General features: G+C 36.4%; 1 protein-coding gene across 1 annotated transcript in view; it reads right to left on the reverse strand.

Moving 5' to 3' along the window:
• Positions 1-12354, reverse strand: part of EPRS1 (glutamyl-prolyl-tRNA synthetase 1) — a 118757-nt gene that overhangs the window by 75622 nt on the left and 30781 nt on the right. Inside the window, exons 14-17 of the mRNA XM_042780420.1 lie at positions 10310-10446; positions 8520-8727; positions 5552-5664; positions 1142-1259 (exon numbers count right to left, since the gene is read on the reverse strand). Of these exons, the coding sequence (XP_042636354.1) occupies positions 1142-1259; positions 5552-5664; positions 8520-8727; positions 10310-10446 (576 nt within the window). The remainder of the gene's footprint in view (positions 1-1141; positions 1260-5551; positions 5665-8519; positions 8728-10309; positions 10447-12354) is intronic.

Here is a 12354-nt window from a genome sequence, read left to right on the forward strand (position 1 = left end):
ATATTGAGCTTTTCCACCGCCTCTTGCCACAGATGTAGTCAATCTGATTCCTGTGTGTTCCATCTGGTGAAGTCCACGTGTACAGCCTCCGTATATGACTGTGTCATATAAGGTCAGGATAAGTTGTAATAAACTCAAAGGCACACGACAACATTTTTTTCAAATGGCTCCTTTCTCAAATAGCTATGAAGTTGTTAGTACACAAATAATTATTTCATTGTGTGGACTTACCTCCTTAATAAACAAAACTGTTTAGGAATTTCTTTTAGGCTAGGTCTACCTTGAAGAATTTTCTGAGAAACAAAGGATGCCATGAACTAAGAAAGTTTGAGGACCTCTGGCCAACAAAATGAACCTCTGGCCTACTTCTCTAGACTTGTTCATTACCACCTCTCAAATCCACATCCTACCTGTTAAGGACGAAACTGTACTCCCTGACTGGAATGTTCCTTCCTGTGTTGATTTCTAGGCAGATTCCCAATTCATTCTTTAGGACAGATTAAACACTACCTCCAAGATGAAAAAACAGATGGTCATATTCACTTTTTAAAAGGGAATTGGTTTTTTCTGTTTATCATCCACAACATAGCACTTCTTATGCTTTTTCTTTTCCGAACCTCAGAAGTCCTAACTATCAGGAACACTGGGCTTTAAGAGAGAAGTACAGGCAGGGAGCCAAGGAACAAGGTCACAGCGTTGCTCTGTCGATAGCAAGTTTTGTGATCTCGGGCAAGGTTTTTTCACTTATAAAATGATAAGCTAAGATAAGATGATCTTCAATATGCTCCTCAACCCTCTAAGTCAATGCTCCTAATTAAATAAAGCACCTTGGCTATTAAAAAGAAAAATCTTCTGTAGCTCTATTAGGGGAAAAAAAGTTTCTAAAAATTTCTTTTAATCTAGTCTGTCTTTCTTACTTTTTGACACAATAACAATAAAATTAAGTTGTAAAAATCTTGTTTGGCAAAATGTTTTAAAGTCTTAAAAAGGACGAAAAAAAAAACCCAACAAACTCCAAAAAGGTGAGAGTTCTTGTCACCCTCAGTCCCAACAGTAAGAAACACGACTATTCACAAAAAAATAAATACTCTAAGACAAGAAGATCACGGATTACAGACACTTCTGTAAAATCTAGATTTACCTCATTTTTTGCCATTTCCACTTTGGTCTTTTCCTTTGACCCAGATGTTGGCATTTCCTTTGTATGTCCATCAGGAATGTATATCAAAACGCACGGGGCTTCTCTGCAACTGTATGGGCTAAACAAAATTAAGAGGACAAAAAAAAAAAAAAAATCACAAAATTATCTGAAAAGCAATTAAAATTGAATTCCTAGATTAATTCAATGGCACTGAGTTAATGCTTTTCAAGCATTAAAACAATAGTCCACTATTATTATTATCATTATTAGTGAATAAACAGCTCACTCTCAAACCCAAACTCATTGCCATCGAGTCAGATCTGATTCATAGCGACTCCTCCTGAGGTTTCCAAGGTGGTATCACTATGGAAATAGATTGCCCAATCTTCCTTCCGAGGAGTGGCTGGTGGGTTTGAAGCACCACCCTTCTGGTAAGCAGTCAAATGCCTTAGGCACTATGCCAGCAGATACTGCTCAAATCAGAGGCCTTTCAAAATAGTTTAAAAACAATACATACACAAATAAAAACTGACAGTCTTTCAATTACAAACTTCTAATTTATGAACCTTCCTAGTTAGGAACAAGCAAACCCTAAGGCAAAGGTGTATTCTCTTCCTGGCACCAGAAATGGCATTAGTGGATGCTGATGATATCCCTGGGAGTCCTTGGGTGGCACAAATGGTTATGTGCCCAACTACTAGCTGAAAGGGTTGTACTTAGAATCCACCCAGAGGTGCCTTGGAAGACATGCCTGGTAATCTGCTTCTGAAAGGTTACAGACTTGCCAACCCTTTGAAGCAATTCTACTCTGAACACATGGGGATGCTATGAGTAGCTTCAAGCAATTAACAGCAATGCTATCACTTAAAGGAAATCCATTTACATACCACAGCTGTCTGCTTATGTTCTTGTAGTATGCCATCAACTGATTCCAACTCACAGGGACCCTATAAGATAGAGTAGAACTGCCCCATAGGATTTCCAAGTCTGTAATCTTTACAGAAAGTAGCCACAGTGACACAATGGTTAAGCAGTGGCTGTTAACTGAAAGGTCAGCGGTTTGAACCCATCAGCTGCTCAGCAGGAGGAAGATGTGGCAGTCTGCTTTGACATGACAGCAACGGGTTTGGGTTTTATTTATTTATAATTTTTAATCTTTACAGAAGCAGATTAAATGGGGTAGATGATGGGTCAAACCATTAACCTTTCAAATTAGTACCCAAGTGCTTAATCTGTGCCACCAGGGCTCCTTAATCTGCTTATAAGAGGAATTTCTGAAAAACATTTATTTTATAAAAATTTCTCAATCCTAAAGAGTACAGTAACTAGCATAATCTACTGCCCCTAACATCACTAATAAGCCAAAGATTTCTACAAATATTGTGGTTGAAACTACAAAGTAAAAATAAAAAAGTTCAGTAACAACAAGATCCCATATATATCTCTACAGTATTTTTTAATAAAATTTTTATTGAGATGTAATTAACACCAAAAAAACTTCACTCGTTGAAAGTATATACAAGTAAGTGGTTTTTAGAGAGCTGTGTAACCAATAAACACTATCCAATTTTAGAACATCTTCAATACTCCAAGAGTTTTATGGTTTTAGCTCTTACAATTAGTTTGGTGATTCCCTTTGAGTTAATTTTTGTGTTTGCTGTCAGGTAGGGGTCCAACTTCACTCTTCTGCATGTGGATATTCAGTTGTCTCAGTACCACTGTTGACCATTTCAACACTTTTTTTTTTACAATAAATTCAGAAGCTACTCTGTTCCCGACATTACTACTACCACCACCACCACATATTTAAAGAGGGACTAATAAGTATCAGGTACTGTATTATGTCCTTTAGATGCATCATCATAACTGGCTAAAGGCACTGTAATACTAAGATGAATAGGAAGAAAGTAATCTGCCCGAACTTAAATTCTAGTGGTAGGAAAAAAGAAGTAATAGTTTCATTACAGTGGGATAAATATTCTAATAAAGGAAGGTATCAGGTATTATGTAAACAGGTATCCAGGCTGTAGGAATACATGAAGGCCTTCTGGAGGATGTAACATTTAAAAAGTCACCAGTTGAAGAAAAAGGAGCAGGGAAAGGAAAAGGTACCAATTCCAGGAAAAGTTACAAATGTTCAAAAGCACTAAATCCCCAAGCAGTTCAAGCTGCCAAACAGAGGGATCAGGGAGCGGTAAACTGAAACAGTCATGGTTAACTGGGTAGAGACCACAACATGAAGAACTTTGTGTGTCAAACTAAGTTTAGATTTTACACTGAAATTCACAAGATTTTTCAAGTAGCGAAGAAATGTGATAAAACTGGTATTTTGAAAATTTCAGACAGGTGACAATTAGAAAAATGGATTAAAAAGGACAAAATGAGCCAAGGAGATTAGTTTAGAAACTGTTTCAGCCCTCAAAGGAGAAATGCAGAGGGTCTGAAATGAGGTAGAGCAGTGGACTGAAAGAGATAGATGAGACAGCAGTACAAACAATAGGGTTTATTGATTGGGAGTGAAGGAGAAAAGGAGTGAAGGAGAAAAACAGATAGAAATGATACACAGGGTCCTGAACTTCGAACATATGGAGTGTGAGCTACCTGAAAAACATACATTTGGAGATATCTAAAGGGTACTTAAATTCATGTGTCTGGAACTGAGGAGAGAGTTTGGAACACACAATTAGGAAAGTGATTCAATGAAAACAAAAAGAAATCCAAAAGGAACATGGACAAAAACTTATACAGTGAAATTATACCTCTATAATTATACCCTATTGGTTCATGGTTGAAAAAAGGATACTAGTATTTGCTATTTTCCCTCTAAATATACCTCTTTGGGTGGACAGGCCGAACTAGTAGGTATGTCTATGAAGCAGGAAGTGTACCCAAGAACATGTATGGTGTTGGCAGACAATGGTCCTATAAGTTTATGTGAATGATCAGAATTCCCAGGTGTATAGTAGAGTTGACAAGAGGCAAGGTGCTAGTCACTGCTTGGTCACAGCCAGCTACCCAGAGAGATGGAACAGTTGAACCTGTGGGCTCGGGATCACAGTCGCAGGGGACATCAAGCTCAATTGGCATAACATACTACACAAAACATCGTTCTACCTCCTACTTTGGTGAGTAGTGACTGGGATCTTAAAAGCTTGCAAGGTGCCATTTAGATGCAATGATGGGTCTCTCCTCATCCAGAGCAAAGAATAATGAAGAAAACCAAAAATTCATGGAAACAATTAGTCCTAGCGACTGGTAGCCTATACAACTATGAGACCAGAAGAACTAGATGGTGCCCGGCTACCAATGTCAACCACTTGGAAGGGGATCTATGTAGGAGATCCTGGATAGAGAGGGAGAACAATGTGGTCAAAACTCAAAATCATTTGGAGAAAAAGAAAACGGGGTTGGGGACCAGGTTTGCTAATCTGATAGAGCCTGGTGGAACCACTGAGACTATGGCCTCCAGCTGCCCATCAGGTCTGGAATTGAACCCAATTCCAGACCTGATGGCTTCCAGCCAAGCAAAAGACAGGCATATGAGTCGAACATTTACCTGAGGGAGATACACTCCTTGGAGAGAACAATCATGGGAGAATAGAATGGCTGTCTATGCACAGGGAGACAGTTCATGGGGCAGGAGGGCATGGAGGGATGGACACAGGGAAGAGGTAACTATCGGGAGGAAGTGGGAGGGGACATGTTGCATTGTGATAAATTGTGGTCAATGTCATGAGACAAAGTGTATGTATGGACTGCTGTATGCAAAGTGAATTTGCTCTGTAAATTTTCACCCAAATCACAATAAAAATTTAAAAAAAAAAAAAGGTACTCTTTGAATATATCAACTAAACCCACTCCTCACTTATTCACATGGTTAGGTTCCAAAAATCAAGTTGTTACACAAAATTTAGCACTATGTGAAAATGGAGAATTTTTTTTTTCTATTTTCAGAACATTCATTTGTGTTATTTTTATTTAGAAAATATGATCATAGAAACAATAACAGCTAAAATAAATATATAAATAAACCTCTTGCTCTGTTTATATTCCACAAGATATCTAATGAAAATAGCAAACAGTAAAGGCAATAATTTTCACTGTGGTAATATACTGAAATTTTTCCTTTATACTTGGATAATATAAAAACTAATTATAAGATGGTTTAGTTTTAGATGTGAAAATTTTATTAATGTTTAATCTATATCATACTGGTTCTAAGCTATCAGAACCAATATCTAAAATATTGTTGAACTATTTAAGTCTGTAATATTAAATTTAAATTAATTAATTAAATTGAATAGAGAATTGGCAAGTATCAGTATTTTACTGACAGTTCAATTTTTAAAATATTACTCACTATAATACCTCTAAGTATTTTCATTTAGATATTCAGCCACATTTATTTACCTAACAGGTTCATAAGGCTGATCACATATGAAGAATCCTCTTCTTTGGAGTTGTATAATGTCCCCTTTTTTCAAATCTTTAAGGCAGGGATCTCCCAACATTAGTTCTTCATGCTGTAAAGAGAATATACTTTTTTTCAAAATCAGAGCACTAAAACAATTCTAAAATGCAAGCACAGTTGTTCCAGTAGCTACATATTCCCATTTTAAACAGATACATGAAAAGGTTTACTAATTAAGCACACAGTAGAAAAGCAAAATGCTAAAATAAATGATAACTCCATTTATGTATTTATTTTTAAATTTACCATTTAGAAACTAACCAACTTCATGAAACCTTTTAAGCAAATTGATTGGAATTCCTGTAGCTATAAATAAATCTCCCATCATAAGTATGAAACACAGTACAGGAAACATAATGTATGAAGCACATATAGACCAAGCAGTTAAACACAAGAGCTCTGGAACCAGACTGCCTGGATTCGAAACCCAGCTCTACTATTGTTTGTCCTTTCACTTAACCTTACTGTGTCTCACTTTCTATCACCTATAAAATGGGAATACTGTATTTCTGGATTGTAATGAGGATTAAATGGGTTGATATATATAAAGTGTTTAGAACAGTGTCTGACATAGAAAGAGCTATATAGGCTTCTGGAAAGACCATACATACTACTTAACAGTAGTTAAGACACTGGCCTCTTGAACCAGACTGCGTTGGTTTAAATCCCAGCTTTGTTTGACACTTTAAATTTTCAGTAAGTTATTTAACCTCCCAGTAACCCAATTTCCTCATAGAGTTACTGTAAGTGACAACCTTTTCTCTGTGCCAGTTACCACTGGATTATCATAAAATTATCATAACTGCTGGGCCAGTTACCACTGGATTATCATAAAATCATTATTTAAGATAATAATCTTAAATTTATTCTTCCTGAAGAATGATAAAAATGTCCTTAATAATCATAACACAGGCATCAAAGAAACAAAACCAAATTGTCTTTTCCACAGAAATAAATGTTGTTATGCATTTAAATGTTGTCATTTACTCCTAAGGGAGAGGAAAAGAAAAGTTTCTGTTTCCCTTACTTACACACACACACCACACTTACACACACAGACCCCACATACACACATGCCAGAAAGCATGGCATTTTTCTGGTCACCAAATATACTTTCCTCCCCTGCTTTGACTTCTATCACATTTGCCACTATCATTCTTTTTCTCTGCTTCATATTACCACTCAGTTCAGCATGGACCTATGATCAACTATTTGAACAATGCATTTAGAACGAGTCCTTCCGCTCAACATCTTGTTTTCCTTGCAAATTATCAGCCTTGGGTAATCCCAAGGTAACCTCTATCTACCTGTTTTCTCTCAAGTCTTCCTCACATCAGTCAACAACTGTTTTTTTTTCCCCCACCAACATCAAGTCGATTCCAACTCAGTGACCCCCTCTGGGTTTCCAAGGCTGTAAATCTTTAAGGAAGCAGATTGCCTAATCTTCCTCCCACAGAGCAACTGGTGGGTTTGAATTACCAATCTTCTGGTTAGAAGTCAAATATGCCTTATCTACTATGCCACCAGATTAGTGGATCACAAATAATGCTGACCAACCTCAGATTGACCCCCAATGCAGCAGAAGCATCATTTTTATGAATCTTTTAATTTTAATAAAATTCCACAAACCTTTTCTATTTTATTTGAGGAACTATTCCCTAACTCCTCTCCATAGTCCTTCAATCTCAGCAGACGATTCTCTTTTCACTGCAATTTCCATTTCTCTTTTTTTTCACTGTTGATTCAAAAGTAAATCAAACTTTCATAAAAGCTCTTCCTGATTTCTTAATCTTATCTTTCCCTTTCTCTTCCAGAAATATGTTTCATCAATTAATCTCTCTCATTCACATTTATTCAACAAATGTTAACTGAACATCAGTTTGCCAGATACTTGTGGGGAGACAACAGTGGGCAAAACACAAGTGGTCCCTACCCTCATATTCTTTTTTCCTTTCTATGACACCAACCTAAGCCTTAGTACAAACATTTTTAGCAATTAAAAAAACATGGATAAATAAAAACTTGCCTTGCAGTAACTCAATGAAATTCTCCTTTTGCTTCCTTTCCATTTAAACCAAAGTTCAGGAAAGTCTAATCTTTACTTCCTGCTTCTATAACCCCTTCAGTCAAGCTCTTACCCAACACTGTACTCAAATAGTGCTCACAAGTCATCAACGGCCTCCTAATCACCCAAATTCAAGGATTTCTCTTACATCTCAACTTTCTCAATAGCTTGGCTATAGCCCAAGGCAGTTTTCCAAGCCTTACCACCTCAAACAATCTTACTTATCCCTGGGTTTCCATTTAATAATGCAATACCCTCTCTACATTGGTTTGCTCTTTTCCTGGTTCCTTTCTTTTTATCCACATCTTAAATACAGCAGTGTTCTAAATGACATTCTCAGAATTTCTCTTTTATACTTATATGGCCAATTCTCAGTAACATTTTTAACCTACTACAACAGCTTCAACTACCATCGCTATGCAAATGACTCATTATCTACAACTCTAGCTATAACTTTCAAGATTTTTAATATCTAGAAATTCCTACCTATATATCCAAGTGAAACTTAAACTATAATATTTTTTGGACTGAATTCATCATCTTTTTCTCTCAAATCAACTTTATTTCCTGTCTTGTCTACTTTTGTTAATACCAAAACTTTCTCCTAAACCCTGGTAACATCAATGACTCTTTTCTCTTTACCAGGAGGCATACAGTTTATACTTAGAAACTGTATTTTCCAAATATTCTATATCAGATACCAAATTGAAAAAATAAATAAATGTGTGGATATGTTACTGTAGTACAAATATCTTTAAGTATTTCAAAATAATTTTTTTAAATTTTTAAGAAAAGTTCACATAACAGGAATGGATAAAATACAGTTTCTTTTCAAAGGCTACCTTACTGTTCTTGTTGACATACTGCTTAAAGTCCTCGTCTTTTCCCAGCACCGGCTTTGTGATCAAGTGCTCATAAGTAACACAGATTGCTGGAACAGGAAGAGCATGTGCAGTCTCTGCAAGCCAAGTGATCTTAGTGGTTTTCTTGAAGTCTTTATTCTCTAAATTCAATTTAGCATCAAGGGATAAAATTTTCCCATCTGTGTTTCTAGACATGAGATTGAAAAATATTTAAAGAAAGTAAACCAAAACTGCCATAACACATTATTTTGCAATACATTAACCATAATAAACTGATAAGAAATTATCTTTGGAAAAAAATTCAAATAAAAATATATCTCTGCTTTCAAGACACTTATAATCCACTGGAGAGCAGACTCACATGTATCTGATGAAGAACAGGTACATATTTACAAATTTTAAAATTAGCTGCATTGAGAATGCCTTAATTATGACATCTAAAATATTACATTTTAAAACATTTAAGTTATTTGAAATTATATGTAATAACTGAGCAAATAAGATTTAACAGCTGATACAAATTAATCTTAAGCACATTATTTCCAATTTGTATAATCAAAATAATAAGCATAAAACATTATAGTAACTGAAAGTTCAAATTCATCACTAAATCATCAATTTTAAAATAAACTGTAGGATAAAGAATATGTTATATATGCAAATCCATTCATAAGACCCTTCCTACCATCTAATGAGAATTAGATGAAAAAAAAACAAGGGGCTCTAAGTACTTGTGGTAGTTAAATTTGTATGTCAACTTGGCTGGGCCTGGTTGAGTGGCTGGGCAGCTGGTGGTAGTTATGCCCCATGATGAGACTGGCAATCAACTCCATGGTGGGATCTACCACAAGCAGCTCAGTAGCTGCCTTTGGGTCTGCTTCCTGTATATAAGGAGAAGCCTTGGGGATAGTCTCCAGCTTATGGCACACTTGGACCCTTCATGTAGCTGTGTCGTTATTCAGCAGCCTGCCAAGCTCTGCCAACCTTGGGACTTAAAATGGACTTGAATTAATGGCCTGCCATGTGATTTGGTAACATCTGGACTGTGCCTTTTTATTTTTCAACCTTGGGTTTGTCAGCCTCAGCAGCTAGCAGCTGTCTGAGTGAAGAAACGCCTCTAGCTCCAGTGGGCCGGGAGCTGGAGATAGCTGAAGCCCAAGGCTGAGGGGCTTTCACCTAGCCCCTAGAACCTGGCACTTTGAATTTGAACTTAAAGTCTCCAAATTGTAAAAGAATAAACTCTTGTTTGTTAAGGTCATCCTATTTGTGGTATATTCTTGTCAGAGCAGCAGTAGGTAACCAGAACAGCACTAGAACTATTTTTTTTTTTTTTTTTTTATAGCTAGATGTAGTAAGTTTTAATATCAGAAGCAAAACATATCCTGATGTCATACTGGTAAACTGGAACCAAAATCCACTGCCATTGAGTCGATTCCAATTCAGAGACCTTCATTGGGTTTCTAAGGCTGTAAATCTCTAAAGAAGCAGACTGCTTCATCCTCCTCCCACAGAGCAGCTAGGGGGTTTGAAGCACCAGCCTTCTGGTTAGCAGCCAAATGCCTTACCCACTATACCACCAGAGTTCCTTTAGTAAACTAGAGCATTTATAGGAAAAAATGTTTCATTTGTCTCCAGAATTTACAGTATGTATACCTGCCTGGGCAGATATCTTACTAGTCAACATGAATGGGTCTGAATTAAGGTACTAAGTAAGTAAACAGAAAATACATTTTTCTTCCATAATTATTTAAAAGCAAACACGTTCTTACCTGTGTATTTTGGTAATGTTGATGTTGCCCCAATTTATAAATGTGACCATCTCACCCTCAGACAAGGTCTCTGCATCAGCACCTTCGATGAACACTTTGGGACTATACCACACAGGCTTCAACCCAACATCAGGATTCTGATTAACAGAAGATAAGGAGATATTAACTGAAACAACTTACTGAGCCAAATATGAAAATTTAAATATGCATTCATTTTACTCTTTAACCAAAAAAAGTTATCTGTGTCACTATACTGTTGACAATTCATTCCTGTACTAGTAAGTGCTTTTTTATCCTCTATTTAATATACATGTATCCCCAACTCTATTCTTACAATTGAAATAGTGCATACTTGTTGAAAACAGTCACACTGGCATTATTAGTATGAATCCCCACTTTGTACCACAGTGTCAGTCATGTGACCTCTAGGACTAACAGACTTAGGTGAGGTGGTCTACCCCTGAGATTACTTCTAGCCTAAAACAATCATTCATTGTTTTCAGAGGTAAAACAGTATTATTTGCTGCTTAACTTGACTGCTAACCAGAAGGCTGGCGGTTCAGCCCACCTGCCACTCCTCCGAAGGAAGGTAGGGCAATCTACTTCTTCAGTGATACGCCTCAGAAACCCAAGGAGGGGTCACTATGAGTCGGGTCCGACTCAACGGTACATAACAACAACAACAGCATCCCTCCAACCAGAATTTGCTTTGCTATCCTCAGACTCTCACTGCTTTTGCAGCAAAGAATATAAAAACACTCCGAAGCACTAGTTACAGGACATTACAGGACAACAAATGTCACCTTAGGACAGAACAGGAAATTGTGGGCCTTTCATATTTTAGAAGACAAGGTTTCAGACAGAAAGATACAAAATAAATAAATAAAGATAAATAAAGATAAAGGGAGCTCTGGTAGCATACTACTAACCAGAAGGCTGGCGGTTCAAACCCACCAGCCACTCCTTGGAAGGACGATGGGGCAATCTACTTCCGTAGTGATACTGCCTCGGAAACCCAAGGAGGGGTCGCTATGAGTCGGGTCTAACTCAAGGGCACATAACAACAACAACAACAACATTATTTGCTAAATTTCAGTATATTTGACAAGATTCTTAAAAAAAAAAAAAAAAAAAGTAAGGAGATGCTTCAAAATAAACATTGAACAGCACGTGTTTAATAAAATATTTGTATAATAAATGCACCAATGCATTGAGCAAAATCAGTTTGCTGTAGCAACTGATACTTTGAGCAAAGAATAGAGTTCTGACAGGCTAAATGTAGAACATTTTGTGAGGAAAACATTAATAGTGAAAATTTCACAGTTCAAATTAAGTAATCCAGGCACAAATTAAGACTCCATTTCCAGTTCATTAGTTCTAAGTAGTACTTAGTGTTACTAGGGGCTCGCCTAGAGAGAAATCAAATCTTTAAAACTGAAAAATAAAAATAGCTAATGCCATACAGAGAAAGATAATAATATAAGATCTACAATTGAGTGTTCATAGCTTTTTACAATGCATATTCTTTTATATGTGAGTTAGTGCATGAATATAACTTTATATAATGAAAATATAGACAACTCACAAAGCTAAATAAATTTTTGTTTCAAGATTGTCAAATGGACAGCCATGACTATTTAAGAAGATAAACTGGCTTATGTAAGAAGAGAACTTTCTGCTACCTGTATTTAAGATTCGTATTTTGAATCTAGATGGACATATAATGGTTTTATTTCACTGACACTTTCCAAAACAGAGTATATAGCAGTGTGATATAATCTGGAATAAAGTTGTAATTCAACAGCAGTGAGCATAAAGCCTTTTGGCTTAAAGAAAAAGGTGAAAGTGAGTGAGCTTGTAAACAGAAAATGCACCTCAGCTTCCAATTAAGGATAAGAGTGTCTTTCAGAATGACACCGTGAAGAGCTAAATTTTCATTATATGCTAACATGCTACCTCTACAGAATGAAGACTAGGCACCAACTGAGTTTAACAATTCTGTGTGATGTGCTGGGATTATTACTAGAATGAATTTCTACAAAAAT

The sequence above is a fragment of the Orycteropus afer genome, unplaced genomic scaffold (genome assembly GCF_000298275.1).
Source record: "Orycteropus afer afer isolate SDZICR_OR568_19922 unplaced genomic scaffold, OryAfe1.0 scaffold00039, whole genome shotgun sequence".
Classification (NCBI taxonomy): Eukaryota; Metazoa; Chordata; class Mammalia; order Tubulidentata; family Orycteropodidae; genus Orycteropus; species Orycteropus afer.